At 42.0% G+C, this 18,717-nt stretch overlaps 1 protein-coding gene across 1 annotated transcript in view; it reads right to left on the reverse strand.

The window, feature by feature from the left end:
• Positions 1-788: 788 nt before the first annotated feature.
• AMFR (autocrine motility factor receptor) overlaps positions 789-18,717 on the reverse strand; it is a 38,930-nt gene continuing 21,001 nt past the window's right edge. The window contains exons 8-14 of the mRNA XM_081963351.1: positions 18,073-18,183; positions 15,088-15,278; positions 13,202-13,305; positions 11,259-11,393; positions 7,010-7,093; positions 5,932-6,116; positions 789-2,691 (exon numbers count right to left, since the gene is read on the reverse strand). Coding sequence (XP_081819477.1) covers positions 2,544-2,691; positions 5,932-6,116; positions 7,010-7,093; positions 11,259-11,393; positions 13,202-13,305; positions 15,088-15,278; positions 18,073-18,183 — 958 coding nt within the window. The 3' untranslated portion in view covers positions 789-2,543. The remainder of the gene's footprint in view (positions 2,692-5,931; positions 6,117-7,009; positions 7,094-11,258; positions 11,394-13,201; positions 13,306-15,087; positions 15,279-18,072; positions 18,184-18,717) is intronic.

An 18,717-nucleotide genomic window follows, 5' to 3' on the forward strand; every position in this document is an offset into this window, starting at 1 on the left:
AACACGCTCTTCTGATCTGGGGGTGGCAGCCTGTCAGGCCTGGAAGCCATCTTTTGCATTGGGACTTCCGGCCTGCCACAATGCTGTGGGGAAATGGGAGGAGGGATTATATGGAGTATGGGAGATATATATAGCCATAACAACATTCCTTTCTCAGAGAGTCAAGGACGTCTTGCCCTGCACCTGGAGTGGCGTGCCTGGGAGGTCTCTCCAATTGGGACAGGGTCTGATTGGACCATGTGATGGACACGTGGGTGCTGGGCAGGGGCTTGGACTTTCCTTTGGGTGGGAGAAAACATGGAAGCTTTCAGATTCAGCTTTTCCCAGATGTGCCAATAGGACATCCCTAATAAAATGGAACTTTGAGGAAACTCAAGCCTCGGAGTCTTCTTTCGTTGGGGATGTTACTTGGATCCCTGACACAGTGATTTGCTTAACAACGGTGGCAAGAAAGGTCTTAGGTGGGGTAAAACTCACTTTAGAAATGTCTCACTTAACAACAGAAATGTTGGGTTCAACTGCGGTCGCATGCTGAGGACTCCGTCATTTATTATGATGAACCGCTCCACTGCTTAATGTGGAAATGCCACCACATTGAAATAGAAATTCAGAACGATGCTTTGCTTTCAGGGATAGAACTAAACTCTCAGCCGGGACAACCGCATAAGCTTCGCAACCCCAAACGTTAACACACTCACCTGCAGAGCTCCAAAGCTTTTCCTTGAGGTGACACTGACCAATGGGAAGCCGGGGTGAAGGGAAAGGGTCAGAAAAAGACCACCGAAACCTTTCCAACACTGATCGAGAGTTTTATTTTCCTTTTTTTTTTTTTAAACAATAAAAACGAAGAGCTGAGTACTGAGCAAAATCGAACCACAAAAAGAGTCTGTATTTTTCTTTCCCCCTTCCAAAGTTTAAACAGCATTGAAAAGTAAGGCTTTGCAAAGGGGCGTATCGAAATAAATTATCTTCACTTAAACACTGTCCAGTTTTATTCACCTTTAAACGTCCTACAAACCTAGCAGGGAAAGAAATTCCGTTTTGTTTTTTTTTTCCCCGTTAATACTGGGCTCTTTTCTGGATACGGGGGATACTCCTGAAACACTTAAAAATTGCTTGCCTTGCGTTGTAAACATATTTATGGAGCCAAAAACCTAAGAAGCTTCCGACAGAGTTACTAGCAATGTAGGGATTCGACAACTGCTGGGACATACTTAACTCCATATCAAATAGCCCTCGAGTCTTTTAAACCTGCACATCTTAATTAAGCTAATGTTATTGCAAAATGTACACTTTAAAAAAATAGATTTTTGCGTTCTCTGCCATTTACCTCCCAAGTTGAATTCGCTTCGCTTTGCCCTGCTTGCTGAGCTGAAACGCTGCACTAAAAGGCGACTGGCAGCTTCCTCGCGACTGGGTTTTCTAATGCTAGCCTCAGCGAAACATTGAATTTTCTCGCCAGCCTCTCAAGCGAAGCAACCCAGAGACGATTCAAAACTTTCCACGCAAGGAAAGAGGGGGGGGGGGAGTTTGAACGCCTGGCTTTGAGTCGCTGGGAAACTGCGGGAAAACTTTTGCTCCGATGCAACTCCTGCAGATTTACATGCGTTGCTTCCTTGCCCTCAACTGTAGAAATGTCAGCTTCACCCAAACAATGAGGCATACGTTTGGGATGGGGTGGAAACAGCAGGCATGTTTGCTTACAGAAGAGAGGAGGAGGAGAGGAAGAGGAGGAGGAGAAGAGGAGGAGGAAGAGGAGGAGGAGGAGGAGGAGGAGGAGGAAGAGAGGAGGAGGAGGAGAAGGAGAAAAGGAAGGAGAAAGGGAAGGAGAAAGAGGAGGAAAAGGAGAAGGAGAGGAGGAGAAAGAGAAGAAGGAGGAGGAGGAGAGGAGGAGGAGAAGAAGGAGAAGGAGGAGGAGAAGGAGAAAGAGAAGAAGGAGGAGGAGAAGAAGGAGAAGTAGAGGAGGAGAAGGAGAGGAGGAGAAGGAGGGGAATGAGAGGAGCAGGAGGATGGAATGACAATTTCTTTTTCTTTTTTAAAAAAATAACCCTTCACTTCTCACTTATTCTACTCCTCCTGAAAAAACCTTCACGAGGAAGTCATATCAGAAAGGGACACTTTCACACACACTGTCCACAAGCATGTGCCCCACCCCCCATTCCTCCTCTCCCTCTGGCAACACACAGTAAGCTTGGGAAGTTGCCCCTTGGGTCACGAAGAGGGGTGGGTGGCAGGGTGGACAAATTAGGCACCCCCTGAAAAAAAAAATTAAAAAAAAGAGAGGGAAAACCCAACCTGGAAAAAAAACCCAATCAACCCGAGAGAAAAGGCGAATTGGTCAGCCGTCCAAACACTTATGAGCAATCACATGCTTTTTTTTTTTTTTTTTTTTTTTGAGAAAGAGAGAGCGGAGAGGCGGCCCAACCTGATCCCTGCTTCTCAGAGCTGCGCTCTTTTTCTGAGCTCGGAGGAGATCCCAGCGAGGAGACCGCGGGACGATATTGAGGTTTGCGTGTGGGGGAAGGAATGGCGGACCGGAAGCGTTAGGAGGACGGCTGCTGTTTCTGTAACCTTCGCTCAGCGGCGGCGGCCAACATCCTGCGTCGTAATGTGATGGAGTCGGAGGCTGGGCCTTCCACCTGGGAGGAAAAGTCCGGCGTGGAATCATCGAAGCTTTTGTTAAGGTAGCGCCTGGAAAAACAGGAATAGAATAGAATTCTTTATTGGCCAATTGGATAGGATAGGATAGGATAGGATAGGATAGGATAGGATAGGATAGGATAGGATAGGATAGGATAGGATAGGATAGGATAGGATAGGATAGGACAGAATTTTTATTGGCCAAGTGAATAGGATAGGATAGGATAGGACAGAACAGAACAGAACATAATTTTTATTGGCCAAGTGGATAGGATAGGATAGGATACGATAGGATAGGATAGGATAGGACAGGACAGAATTCTTCATTGGCCAAGTGAATAGGATAGGATAGGATAGGACAGAACAGAACATAATTTTTATTGGCCAAGTGGATAGGATAGGATAGGATAGGATAGGATAGGATAGGACAGGACAGAATTCTTCATTGGCCAAGTGAATAGGATAGGATAGGATAGGATAGGATAGGATAGGACAGAACAGAACAGAACAGAACATATTTTTTTATTGGCCAAGTGGATAGGATAGGATAGGATACGATAGGATAGGATAGGACAGAATTTTTCATTGGCCAAGTGAATAGGATAGGATAGGATAGGATAGGATAGGATAGGATAGGATAGGACAGAACAGAACAGAACATAATTTTTATTGGCCAAGTGGATAGGATAGGATAGGATAGGACAGAACAGAACAGAACATAATTTTTATTGGCCAAGTGGATAGGATAGGATAGGACAGAACAGAACAGAACAGAACATATTTTTTTATTGGCCAAGTGGATAGGATAGGATAGGATACGATAGGATAGGATAGGATAGAATTTTTCATTGGCCAAGTGAATAGGATAGGATAGGATAGGACAGAACAGAACAGAACATAATTTTTATTGGCCAAGTGGATAGGATAGGATAGGATAGGATAGAATTCTTTATTGGCCAAGTGTGTTTGGACATACAAGGAATTTGTCTTTGGTGCATATGTGCTCAGTGTACATAAAGAGAAATAAAATAGAATACATTCATCAAGAATCATAAGATACAACACTTAGTGATAGCCAAGGTTACTAATAAGCAATCAAATCATACTAGGAAACAAACAGAACAATATAAATCGTAAGGATACAAGCAACATGGTTATAGTCATAAGTGGGAAGAGATAAGAACTAGGAAGGAAGGGAAGAAAATAGTAATACAGTCTTAGTAGGTAATTTGACAGTGTTGTGGGAATTAGTTGTTAAGCAGAGTGATGGCAGTCAGGGAAAAAACTGTCCTTGTGTCAAGTTGTTCTGGTGTGTAGTGCCTTAGAGCATCATTTTGAGGTAGGAGTTGAAACAATTGATGTCCAGGATGCGAGGGGTCTGTAGATATTTTCACAACTCTCTTTTTGACTCGTGTAGTATACAGGTCCTCAGTGGAAGGCAGGGTGGCAGCCATTGTTTTTTCTGCAGTTCTAATTATCCCCTGAAGTCTGTGTCTGTCTTGTTGGGTTGCAGAACCAAACCAGACAGTTATGGAGGTGCAGATGACAGACTCAATAATTCCTCTGTAGAACTGAATCAGCTGCTCTTTGGGCAGTTTGAGCTTCCTGAGTTGGCGCAGGAAGAACATTCTTTGTTGTGACGATCGTTAAGTATCAGTTTTGGGCCTGCCAGACGCTTTGCTCTGCTGAAGGAGTGTCTTCCGGCTACGTAAAATCAATTCATCAGCAAATAAAGGTAGTCCTCGACTTACGGCAGTTCATTTAGTGATGGTTCGAAGTTACAACGGCACTGACAGAAGCGGCTTTTGACATATTTTCACACTGTTGCAACATCCCCATGGTCATTTGATCACAACTCAGATGCTTGGCAGCAAGTTCATATTTATGACCGTTGCTGAGTCCAGGGAGGAGGGGGTCTGGGATCCCCTTTTCGGACATTTTGACAAGCACTGTCAATGGGGAAGCCAGACTTGCTTAACAACGGAGTCGATAACTGAACAACTGCAGTGATTCGCTTAACAACTGTGGCAAGAAAAGTTGTAAATTGGAGCAAACTTGGCTTTAAAAAAATGTCCTATGGAACAACAGAGAGGTTGGGCTCAATCGTGGTCATAAACCGAGGACTACCTGCACCAAATCAGATTTTGCACCCCAAAGATGCTACACCCAAGAAATGCTCAAAAGGGCCTGTCCAGATCAGCAAAGGGAGAAGATTGGTGTGTATTTAATGGCAATGGGGTTCTAATTTGCATAATCCAACTGGTTTGGCAACTGAAAGAAGCGGAGCTGCCCTGAAAGGCATTTGAACTTCTGGGATGTTTGTTAGGCCCCATGCAAACATTTTCAAGCATAGAAAATAGGAAGGAAGTACCTGCTCTTTGGGGGAAGAAATAAGAGGAGAGGAAAGGAGGGGAGGGGGTGGAGAGGAGAGGAGCGAAGAGAAGCACACAAACAGGGCATCTACAGAGTCCAGAGTGACAGTAGAACCAACAATCACACAGTAGCATCAAAATATCAAACCATACCTCTTCACTCCCTATCTTTCAAATCTCAGATTTCCCTTTGGCTAAATCTTCTCACTGGATCTTTCAGGAAACACTCTGTAAATGTATTGCTAAATCCATCTTTGTACCTGCACTTTCCTACAGTTAGGGGAACCACCGGACAGGAAATATCTGTTCTGGCCGAGGCTTCCCGAGAGCCTGAAGCAAACTCCTTGTCTCGACCAAAGCCCCTTTTATTAATTTACTGTGAATTCTGCTCATTCACATCCAACAAAGTCTTTCAAGGGAGGATTTACGGTCACAGACCTTATCTGGCTTGGAGAGCGGCCAGGCCGATATTTGCAAAACTTGGCAAGGAGTCTCGGAGAGTCACGAACCAATTAAGTGAACTAATTGTCTCCTGCAAACTCCACTCCCCTTTCGCTCCTCTTTTATTCCCTCTGGGAGGGGCTGTTCACCGTCCACCTGTGGCCTTATTCCCAAGTCGACCGGTTCTTTAGCTGTTCTCTTCGTCTGGCCACTCTGCGCATGCGCACACAAGGAACAGACTCCACCTGTTCCTCTGCCTCACTGATGTCTGACTCTGAAGGCAGCTGATAACTGGCATAAGGCTCTGGCCCCATCTCTGCCTCCGACACAGAGCCCTCATCAGAGCCTTCCCCAGACTCCAGGACTGGCCTATCTTCCTCCCCAACCTCCTCACCGTCCAAATCTGCTGCCTGCTCCGCTGGCCACTGGTGGGCCACAACAATATCACAACTGCACAGAGCATCCTCCAGACACACACCTGCGTGCTTGTTGCAACAAGTCTTCCTTCCTCTGAACCAGCATCCGCTGCCTCTCATCTGCTGACTTGGAAAAGCGACTGCCTCTCACTTCGAAGTCCTCTGTCTCGACTGCTTCGGCTTCCATTTCATTAAACTCCGTTGTGTCTTCCAGCCTTGAGCTGAGCTCAAGCGGGATCCTTTCCGTCTGCCACGCAGGACGAAAGGGGGGGGGGGAGAGAGAAACAAATCCCGTTTGCATTCGTTCATCGATTAATTCCGTCGGTGCATTTATTACGGCCACAGAGCATGAAAGGAAGAAAATTGGCAACAGCAATAAAATGCACACGAAAGGAAAAGAGGCAAAGAGGAAAACAGCCTGAAAGGTTTTTAAATTGGGCATCCCTGACCTGAAGTAATAGATTCAGCCAATTCCCTACAGAGAAAACTATCTCTGTATAGATAGCAATAGCACTTAGACTTCATAGGGCTTTGTAGTCCTCTCTAAATGGTTTACAGAGTCCGCCTATTGCCCCAACAATCTGGGTCCTCTTTTCACCCATCTCAGAAGGATGGAAGGCTGAGTCAACCTTGAGCCTTTGGTCAGTATTGAACTGCTAGCAGTGGGCAGAGTTAGTCTGCAACGTGTGCATTTTACCCAAGGTGCCACCAGGGTTCAATGAAAAGATAAAGAGACATAAAGAGAGAAAGCTATACCAATAGCACTTAGATTCAAATACCGTTTTACAGTGCTTTCCAGAACTCTCTAAGCGGTTTACGGACTCAGCCTCTTGCCCCCCCCAACAATCCGGGTCCTCGTTTTACCCACCACGGAAGGATGGAAGGCGGAGTCAACCTTGAGCCAGTCAGGATTGAACTGCTGGCAGTGGGCAGAGTTAGCATGAAACACTGCATTCTAACCACTGCTCATCATGGATGGATGGATCCTCACTTTACCAACCTTGGAAGGATGGGAGGCTGAGTCAAGCTTCAGTTGGTGAAAATCGAACTGCTGGCAGTTGGCAGAGTTAGCCTGCAATACTGCATTCTAACCACTATGCCACCACGGCTCTTTATTATACCCTTCCTTTGCCACATTACCTCCATGTCCTCCTCAGCATCTTCTTGATCGGTATTCTGCCTTTCTATAGGATTATTCAATGCTGGTCGGATACTGTCAGAACGCTGTGCATGTTTGAAAAAAAAAAAAGAATTCACTGAGATGGAAAACATGAAACTTCCTTTTTTGTAAGCATTTTAAATTGTGTTATGGATCCTGCTGAAACTCCCATTTTGAGGCCGTGGGACATACCGACTGATTATTTTTTTAAATTCAAATTTTATTAGCTTATCAGAATAGAAAACACACACACACAAAAAAGAAAACTGAAAGTGAAACTTGCCAAATAATAAGAAACTAGGGGAGGATAAAGGGAAGAAGAGGCAGCGTAGGGTAAAAGGGAAAAAGGAGAAGAAAAACATTTGACAAAACATTTTACTCTTTCCAGCAGAGTAAAAGATAATAATGTTACAGCCTCAAATTTTTGCTTTTACATAGTAATATATACTAGCCATTTCTATAACTACAAACCTATTTAATCAGAAAAACCCCAAATCCATTTCATTTTTTTCCCCATCTCAAGCACAAAATCCAGAAGTGGTTTCCGCGTGGAAACAAAATTAGATATATTCTTGGCTTTAAATAAAGCAATCAATTTAACCATCTCTATTTTTTCCTTGTTGTGGAAAATAATGTATATTTGTATTTGCAATTATTAATCTTTATAAACTATGAAGTATACTTTATAAAGATAAATAAGTCATTTATCAAAACTTGCAAGGCTGTAAAGATTTTTGTCTATTATCTGTCTCCGTCTCCCTCTATCATCTTATAATTCACTCACTTATCTATCTACCAATGTACCTCTATCTATCTATTCCTATCTACCTATCATCCAGCCAGCTGTCTGTCTGTCTACCTATCATCTACGTATCTACCTATCTTTCATCTATATCTATCCTATCTATCTATCTATCTATCTATCTATCTATCTATCTATCTATCTATCTATCTATCTATCTATATCTATCATCTATCTATCTATCTATCTATCTATCTATCTATCTATCTATCTATCTATCTATCTATCTATCTATCTATATATATATATATCTATATCTACAGTATCTACCTACCTATTATCTATCATCCATTTATCTGCCTGCATCTCCTTAAATAGATAGATCTATCATCATTATCATCTATCATCCATCTCTCTCTCTTCTTCCTTCTATCACCTATCTATCTGTCTGTCTGTCTGTCTGTCTGTCTGTCTGTCTGTATATCTATCTATCTATCATATCCATCGTATCTCTCTCATACCTATCTATCATATCTATCTATTTATCAATCATCCATCTATCTATCTATCTATCTATCTATATCTATCTATCTATCTATCTATCTATCTATCTATCTATCTATCTATCTATCTATCTATCATCTAGCTAGCTATCATCTATCTATCTATCTATCTATCTATCTATCTATCTATCTATCTATCTATCTATCTATCTATCTATGGTATCTACCTACCTATCATCTATCATCAATTTATCTGCCTGCTTGCCTGCCTGCCTATCTCCTTAAATAGATAATATCATCATTATATCTATCAACCATCTCTCTCTCTTCTTCCTTCTATAACCTATCTACCATCCATCCGTCCATCCGTCCGTCCGTCCGTCCGTCCGTCCGTCCGTCTGTCTATCATATGTATAATTCAGGAATATTGTGTGCAATCTGCACCATAGATTTTGAAAAATTAGCTGAATGAAAACTGCATGCTCTGAATTCCCAGTTCCTTTTGTAAGGGTTGTCCAGAAGCCCATGGAAGGAACGTTTTTAAAAGCCTGTGTGGCCTTTACTAAGTGGACCAGACAAGAAACCAGGTAAATTAATGCTACTTTATAGCAGGGGTGTCCAAACTTTTGGGGAGTTGAAGTCCACAAGTCTTAAAGTTCCCAAGTTTGGACACACCTGCTTTATAGTAAGGCTTACATTAACAGAACTGTGTATGTCTGAAAGTACTAATCTCCCCGTGTCTCTTTTAGAGCCTGAGAAACTGGCAAAGGTCTCTTCTGAGCCTCTTGCTCCATCCAGTACAAAGCTGCAGGCTATGCCCTCTCTTATTTGACCGTTTCCTAGGAAGCATCTCTTGGCCCCACCTCCTAACGTCTTTCCCACATACCATTACATTATGTCACAACTCTATGGTAGCTTCTTATGTGGTTATTGCACACATCTGACAATGAAACAAGTTAAAACAAATAAGACACATGGACACATGAAAACTTGAAGAGATCAATCTACAAGATTTGAAAAGAATATCTGGCAGTTATCTGATTATTTTGTTCCCTATGTCTTTTGGAAAACAAATGCCTTAAAGCTCCAACATTATAAACCTATATAACTGCACGAGTCAAAAAGAGGGCTGTGGAAATATCTACAGACCCCTCACATCCTGGACATAAATTGTTTCAACTCCTACTCTCAAAACTACGACGCTATAGGGCACTACACACCAGAACAACAAGACACAAGGACTGTTCTTTCCCAAACGCCATCGCTCTGCTAAACAAATAATCCCCACAACACTGTCAAATTATCTACTAAGACTGTATTACTATTATTCTTCTCTTCCTTCCTACTACCTATCTCTTTCCTAGTACCTATCTCTTCCCACTTATGATTATAACCGTGTTGCTTGTACCTTTACAATTTATATTGTTTGTTTCCTAATATGATTTGACTGCTTATTAGTAACCTATGACTATCACTAAGTGTTGTATCTTATGATTCTTGATGGATGTATTCTATTTTATGTTTCTTTAGGTACACTGAGAGTATATGCACCACAGAAAAATTCCTTGTGTGTCCAATCACACTTGGCCAATAAAGAATTCTATTTTATTCTATTCTATTCCATCTATTCTAATTCTATTCTATTTCTATTCTATTCCTATTCTATTCACATTCCAGTATTCACATTCCATTATTCTATTCTATGTCCATGATGATGGGAAATAATCAGGGTTCTTTTTGGGGCAAGGCCTTTCATTGTAGAATTATCTGAAAAGTAATTTGCATGTTACTCCAAAAACCCAACCCTTTGTTCTTTTCATGAAAGCCAACAACGTTCAGAGTTGCTTAAGTGGAGTAGAAAAGACTCCACACAACTCATCCCAGGTTGGACAAAACTCAACCACACAAAAGAACCCCAAATGGGTGGAGTAGACCACACAGGCTTTTCAAGACTTTCCATGGATTTCTGAACAACGCTTACAAAATGAAGTGGGAATTCAGAGGCTGCAGTTTTAATCCATAGATATTGCAAAATATCTATGGCGTAGAATGCACATAGTATTTCTGAATTATATATATATTGTATTTTAAGAGGGAGAGAGAGAGAGAGGAGTGGATTAGATAGATAGATAGATGATAGATAGATAGATAGATAGATAGATAGATAGATAGATAGATAGATAGATAAGATAGATAAGATAGATAGATAGATAGATAGATAGATAGATAGATAGATGATAGATAGATAGATGATAGATAGATAGATAGATAGATAGATAGATAGATAGATAGATAGATAGATAGATAAGATAGATAAGATAGATAGATAGATAGATGATAGATAGATAGATAGATAGATAGATAGATAGATAGATAGATAGATAGATAGATAGATAGAGATAGTGGTAGAGAGGTAGGTAGAGAGGTAGGTAGGTAGGTAGGTAGGTAGGTAGGTAGGTAGGTAGGTAGGTAGATAGATAGATAGATAGATAGATAGATAGATAGATAGATAGATAGATAGATAGATAGATAAGATAGATAAGATAGATAGATAGATAGATAGATAGATAGATGATAGATAGATAGATAGATAGATAGATAGATAGATAGATAGATAGATAGATAGATAGATAGATAAGATAGATAAGATAGATAGATAGATAGATGATAGATAGATAGATAGATAGATAGATAGATAGATAGATAGATAGATAGATAGATAGATAGATAGATAGATAGATAAGATAGATAAGATAGATAGATAGATAGATGATAGATAGATAGATAGATAGATAGATAGATAGATAGATAGATAGATAGATAGATAGACAGACAGACAGACAGACAGACAGACAGACAGACAGACAGACAGAAAGAAAGAAAGAAAGAAAGAAAGAAAGAAAGAAAGAAAGAAAGAAAGAAAGAAAGAAAGAAAGAAAGAAAGAATTATCTTGCCCAGTTCAGGGTCTCTTGTGTTGGACCCACCTGTGTTGGGAAAGGCACCTGGATGCGTCCCTCTAAAATATTGTCCGTTGTTATTTCTACCGAGCGGGTCAGCTGCAGGTCCTGGAGAATGAGGTGGTAAGGAACCTGAGGGAACATCTCCTGGATTTGATGGGCCTAGGGAAAACCATGTCAAAATGCTCAGTATTGCTCAGGAATTAAACCAGCTACAAAATCTCCAACCATCCAGATCGGCATTATTATTATTTTTTTAAGAAATAGAAATGTAAGTTCAGCGTATATGTATTAAAAAAAAAAAAGCCAAGGGGGAACATGGGCACTTTTGGGTGAAGAAGCAGCATGAATTTTGAGTGGTGGTTTCAGAGACGGCTCTGAAACATAGCAAGGGCCTGGAGGTACAACATGCTGTTCTGACCGAGGCTTCCCGAGAGCATGAAGCAAACTCCTCGTCCCAACAAAAACCGCTTTTATTCATTGACTGTGAATTCTGCCCATTCACATCCAGCAAAGTCTTTCAAGGGAGGATTTAGTGTCACAGACCTTATCGGGCTTGGAGAGCTGCCAGGCCGATATCTGGAAAACCTGGAAAGGAGTCTTGGAGAGTCACGAACCAATTAAGCGAACTAACTGTCCTGATAAACCCCTTTTATCACAGTGAATTCCTCTCCCACAGTCTTTCAAGATAGTTCACAATTACCGGCCTTTATCGGGCTTGGAGAGTGGCCAGGCCGATATCTTTCAGACGCCGCAATAGTTGGCAAGAATGCAGGAATGAACTACTTGTTTCCTGCAAACTCCACTCCCCTTTTGCTCCTCTTTTATTCCCTCTTCATCGTCCACCTGTGGCCTTACTCCTTGTTCTTTGATTCACTTAACTGTGGCAAGGTAGGTCGCAAAATGGGGCAAAACTGTCTCATTTAGCAACAGAAATGTTGGGCTCAATTGTGGTTGTAAGTTCAGAGCTACCTGTTTTTCTCCCAATATTTCTCAATCTCAGCCGCTTTCAGGTCTGTGGACTTCAACTCCCAGAATTCTACAGCCAGGAGGTAAACCTTTTGCCCTCAATCATCTATTCCACAGCAGTGTGTCAAGATTGCTTTACTTCTTCTGAGCTTTTATTGCTTTTTCATCTTGCCACTCGAGCGGGAGGAGGGAAAATGGAATGCTAAAGCTTTCATCTACGGACTGTGAGAGCCAAGGTCACTGCTGTCGGTGTTAGATGGAGACTGTTCTCATAACAAAAGAAAGTCTTACAATTGGACCGTGTGAATACCCAGGGTGGGGAGAAAGAGAACCTATTGTTTAAGTAAGTGAGCTTTTGCGCAGGAAAATCAGAGCCGGTTTTGCTTCTGTAGTTCCGAGATGGTGTATCCAATAAAGTTATACTTTTGGGAATTCAAAGATCCCGAGGGTGTTTCCTCCTTTTGGGTTCGCTAGTTGGACTGTTGACACAGTGGACTATAGTTTGTAAATGCTTATGCTACAAGAGAGGGTTTGATTAAGCTTTAAAAAGGTAAAGGTTTCCCTCGCACATATGTGCTAGACGTTCCCGACTCTAGGGGGCGGGGCTCATCTCCGTTTCAAAGCCGAAGAGCCAGCGCTGTCCGAAGACGTCTCCGTGATCATATGGCCGGCATGACTAAATGCCGAAGGCGCACGGAGCACTGTTACCTTCCCATCCAAGGTGGTCCCTATTTTTCTACTTGCATTTTTACGTGCTTTCGAACTACTAGATCGGCAGAAGCTGGGACAAGTAACGGGAGCTCACTCCATTACGCGGCGCTAGGGATTCCAACCACTGAACTGCTGACCTTTCTGATCGACAAGCTCAGTGTTTTAGACACTGGTTAAGTGTCCCTTGGTTAAGCTTTGGAGCCCCCCAAAACAGATGATGCTACCAAAATGATTTCTTGACACCAGCAATGGCTTCCGAAATATAAACCAGGGCAGGGGACGGGACTCACCATGGCATTGAGCTGAGAGTTGCTGGCCTGGGCGATTCCAAGGAGGTTGGTGGTGTGCATCACCTCGACTGAAAAGCTTGGGAGCCAGCTAGCAATGCGAGACCCTGGAGGAGAGAAATCAGAAGATCTCTGAAAGATCCTTCCCTTTCATTGTCCTTAAGTAACTTAAGGTATGGAGTGCCAACATTTATAAAGGTAAAGCCCAATTGATGTTCAAGAAATTTAATGGTTCTTCCCAGTTCTGTTGAGCTTTAGAAAGTCTGTTAAGGTCATGACATGTATGAATCATAGGTAAAGGTTCCCCTCGCACATCTGTGCTAGTCGTTCCTGACTTTAGGGGGCAGTGTTCATCTCCGTTTCAAAGACAAAGAGCCAGCGCTGTCCGATGACATCTCCGTGGTCATGTGGCCGAATTGACTAAACACCAAAAGCGCACGGAACGCTGTTTCCTTCCCACCAAAGGTGGTCCCTACTTTTTTACTTGCATTTTTACGTGCTTTAGAGCTGCTCAGTTGGCAGAAGCTGGGACAAGTAACGGGAGCTCACTCCGTTACGCGGCGCTTGGGATTCGAACTGCTGAACTGCCGACCTTTCTGATCGACAAGCTCGGCATCTTAGCCCCTATCGCAAGAATGCTTCTATCATAAATGGTCCTGTTCTCTGGACTATTTTCCCATTAGAGGTGAGATCTGCCCCTGCCCCCTTGACCACCCAGGAGAGCCTGGTTCTTCCACTTGGCCTGGCCCCCTGATGGGTCCCCCTACATTAGGGCTGGCTGAGGAGATAGAGAAAAATTCTTATGTATCCAGGCTGCCTGTCATCTTGGTTTTTAATTTTCATGTTTAGGTTTTTATTGTCATTTTAAATTGGTTTAGCACTTCTTAACTTCAATAAAAGCGAAATAAAGTTACATCTTAAGCCACCTTATTAGTAGGATGCGAAATTCAAGGGAGGGAGGGAGGGAGGGAGGGAGGGAGGGAGGGAGGGAGGGAGGGAAGGAAGGAAGGAAGGAAGGAAGGAAGGAAGGAAGGAAGGAAGGAAGGAAGGAAGGAAGGAAGGAGAGAATAGCAGGAGGGAGGGAAAAAGTTGGATAAATGGAAAAGAGAAGGGTTTTTATTGTCATTTTAAATTGTTTTAGCACTTCTTAACTTCAATAAAAGCTAAATAAAGTTACATTCTAAGCCACCTTATTAGTAGGATGCGAAATTCAAGGGAGGGAAGGAGGGAGGGAGGAAGGGAGGGAGGGAGGGAGGGAGGGAAGGAAGGAAGGAAGGAAGGAAGGAAGGAAGGAAGGAAGGAAGGAAGGAAGGAAGGAAGGAAGGAAGGAGAGAATAGCAGGAGGGAGGGAAAAAGATGGATGAAGGGAAAAAGAGAAGGAGGGAAAATGATGGAGGGAGGGAGGGAGGGAAGGAGGAAGGAAGGAAGGACAGAATAGCAGTAGAGAGGGAAAAAGTTGGATAAATGGAAAAGAGAAGGGTTTTTATTGTCATTTTAAATTGTTTTAGCACTTCTTAACTTCAATAAAAGCTAAATAAAGTTACATCCTAAGCCACCTTATTAGTAGGATGCGAAATTCAAGGGAGGGAGGGAGGGAGGGAGGAAGGGAGGGAAGGAAGGAAGGAAGGAAGGAAGGAGAGAATAGCAGGAGGGAGGGAAAAGATGGATGAAAGGAAGAGAAGGAGGGAAAAATGAGGAAAGAAGGAAGGAAGGAAGGAAGGAAGGAAGGAAGGAAGGAAGGAAGGAAGGAAGGAAGGAAGGAAGGAAGGATATTTGTAGCTCAGGATTGAGAGGAGGGGTTCTTGGGGCTCTCAGAGCAGTAGTAGCTGCTGCTGGTTCGGATCGGTTTGAAAGAACCGGTAGTTGTGACCTGCGGGTGGTGAACTCACCGTCAAAGTGGAAGAAGTGATTGTGCTGGTTGAGATGAGGTCTTCCTTCGGCTGCTGCCACAGGGGGCAAGTTTTCATCCAGGTTCTCTCTCGGGTGGTCCTCCGGAGCTTGCTGGTTGTCCGCAATATTCAGAGACATCCTGCAGGTCGGGCAGGAGGTGTCTTGCTCGAGCCAGGAGCGCAGGCAGGAGCTAAGGGTCAAAAGAGAAACCTAAATGGATTTCCTACGCGGGGAATGAATGTTTGTCTTCGTTCATAATGAAAGGAACGTTTGCATGATGAACGATTGAGCGACCTAGGAATGTCTAGTTCCGTGATGGCGAACCTATGGCACATGTGCCGAAAGCGGCACATGGAGCCATGTCGCCTGACACGTGCAGGGTTGCCCGTTCCTCTTCCGGGTTTCTGGCGTGAATGCACGAGCAAACCGGAAGTCCATTCCTGAAGTTCCGGTTTGCCCATAGGGCCGTTTTTTTCGTGCTTTGGAGGCTTCAGGGAAGCCTCCGGGGAGCCAAAAATGGCCTCAAAAGAAGGCTGAAGTCAGCTGGTGCGCGCTGGCCAGCTGACAGGGCAATGCCTCACGTGCCCTGACAAATGGCTCTGCGTGCCACCTGTGGCACGTGTGCCATAGGTTCGCCATCACAGGTCAGGGGGAACGTAAGGACTCTTGGCTCGTGACTTGTTTGACTCCACCCTTGGCTCTGCCTCCTCTGCTCCTACATTAAGTTCATTTCCCAAGGAAAGAAATAATTCCTTTCAAGGTACATGGAAAAACAAGGCTGAAGGGGTGGGGCCAGGCTACTCAAGGGAACGCAAACGCTGGCAAGCAGAGGCTAATTATCTTATTAGATCCTGCTTAAAACACTGGCAAATATTTATGGCGCAGCTTGCAATGAATGACAACAAAGTGGCCTTGAGACCAGAATGGGAAAAGCAGGAGAAGCATCCAGCAAAATCTCACACTCTTGCTGACTTCAAACCCTTAGGTTGGGTTTACACAACCCATGGGAATGGCAATTTTGGCCACGTCACACACAAAACTTTCCCAGAAACTCAGAAAATACATTATTAAGTGGCCAAATCTCAGCTCAATGTTCCTGCTCAAACTTTCAGAATAGTTCAGATTAAAAACAACAAAACTTTGCAACGTTTCAGTCCAAAATATCAATATCCTGTAAGATTTTAGTTGAGAATATGGAAACCTTCCAAGGCTTGGAGGTGAGAATGAAAGTACATATTACAACCTTAAATTACTTTTGGATGCATGGATGGATGGATACATGATAGGTCAGTAGGTCGGTAGGTCGGTAGGTCGGTAGATAGATAGATAGATAGATAGATAGATAGATAGATAGATAGATAGATAGATAGATAGATAGATAGATAGATAGATAGATGCTGGAGAAAGAGAGATGACAGAGATAGATAGATAGACAGACAGACACACAGATAGATAGATATAGATAGGTAGAGAAAGAGAGAAATAGATAGATATATATAGATAGATGAGAGAGAGAAACATGATAATTGATTGGTCTTATGACTACATCAATAAAAGAAATAAAATAAAAGAAATAAAAGAAATAAAAGAAATAAAAGAAATAAATGAAATAAAAAAATAAATAAAATAAATAAAATAAATAAATAAATAAAATAAATAAAAGAAATAAAAGAAATAAAATAAATAAAATAAATAAAATAAATAAAATAAATAAAATAAATAAAATAAATAAAATAAATAAAATAAAATAAATAAAATAAATAAAATAAATAAAATAAATAAAATAAATAAAATAAATAAAATAAATAAAATAAATAAAATAAATAAAATAAATAAAATAAATAAAATAAATAAAATAAATAAAATAAATAAAATAAATAAAATAAATAAAATAAATAAAATAAATAAAATAAATAAAATAAATAAAATAAATAAAATAAATAAAATAAATAAAATAAAATAAATAAAATGATAAAATAAAAAATATACAAGATCTAACTCCAGGGCAAAATAAATAAAACAAAATGCAGTTTTTTTAAAAAACGTATTTGACTACCATATTTTTCGGAGTATAAGACGCACCTTTTCCCCCCCTAAAAGAGGGTGAAAATTTGGGTACGTATTATATACCAAATGTAGCCCTACCCACCCACCCAACGGCCCGCACCCTTTAGCCTCTGTCTCCCAGCAATTTTCCTCTTTGCAGCAAACGGGGCTTGCAGAGGCTTCAATAAACTATAGCAATCCCTGCAGCCTGTAACAGCTGATGATCGGGAGAAATTGAAAGTGAAACTTGCTGTTTGCTCCACTTGGCAAATTGCTGGGAGGCAGATTTTTTTTTCTTGTGCTAATCTGGCTGTTTGCTGCAAGGAGGTAAGTCAACAACTATAAATACCTATAGAATGTTCAAATTATTAAACTTATTTTTTAAAGACTGCTTTATTATTATTCTAGACAACTTAACAAAATGAAGAAGCTTTTTAAAATAAATGCTTGATCTGAAGAGGCCCAGTGCTATTGTATCTTCTTTTAAATAGCAGAGAATAACTATACTTCCAGAAAGCACATCAATTTTAACAGCATCTGTACAAGTATAGTCTGAAATATAACACTACAAACAGTGTATATCGTCTGTGCTGTTTGCTGTTTGTTGCAAGGAGGCAAATTGCTGGGAGGCAGAAGCAGATATTTTCCCCTTGTTTTCCTCCCCAAAAGCTAGGTGTGTCTTATAGTTTGGAGCGTCTTATACTCCGAAAATATGGTAAATACAAAGAAATAACATTCAGATAAAAATGCCACCTTTACAGGGTACCCCAATTTGCTTCTGGAGGTGTCTCGGGGATCCGGTGGCATCATGCAAAACTGGTTCATTTATATCCCGTGTACACCTTTAAATTTATCGAGACAGAGAGCAGTTGAATTGTCCATGCAGGTAGATCTCCACATACAGCCATAAGGGAGCCTATTGTCCCCGCAGGACTTACTTATGGAAGAGATGGCCGCAAGGGAGCTTCCGGGCGGCCTGCATGGAATCCCAGCAAATGGCACAGTCGTCGTTGTTGGAGGCCAATTCTTCAGGAGTCGCCACTGCAAACCTAGGAAAAGCCAAGAGAGACCAAACACCAAGGTGAGCACGACTGTCAATTCAGGAGGCCGTAACTCCAAGGCAGTTTTCAACTTACGACCACAATTGAGAAAAGAATTTCACTTGTTACGCGAGGTGGTTGTTAAGTGAGTTGCACCTGATTGTATCACCATTTTTGCCACGGCTAAGCGAATCACCGCAGTCGTTAAGTGAGTCGTGCGGTCATTAAGCGAACCCAGCTTCCCCCTACTGACGTTGCTTGTCGAAAGCTGGCTGGGAAGGTTGAAAATGGCGATCAAAAGACCCCAAGATGCTACAATGGTTGTAAACACAGGCCAGTTGCCATGTGCCCACATTTTGATCACAAGGAACATGTGGGGATGCTGAGACGGTCACGAGTGTGTGAGGACCGGTCCTAAGTAGCGGTGGACTGCGGGGGATTTGTAGGAGTTCAGTAGAACCTCTAGCTAAGATTCTGTGTAGTTTGGAGAACCCCTAAATCCCACTCTTGGTTGGCCCCGCCCACCATACACCACCCCTCCCA

This window comes from Natrix helvetica, assembly GCF_964273705.1.
Source record: "Natrix helvetica genome assembly, chromosome: 10".
NCBI classification, from domain to species: Eukaryota; Metazoa; Chordata; class Lepidosauria; order Squamata; family Natricidae; genus Natrix; species Natrix helvetica.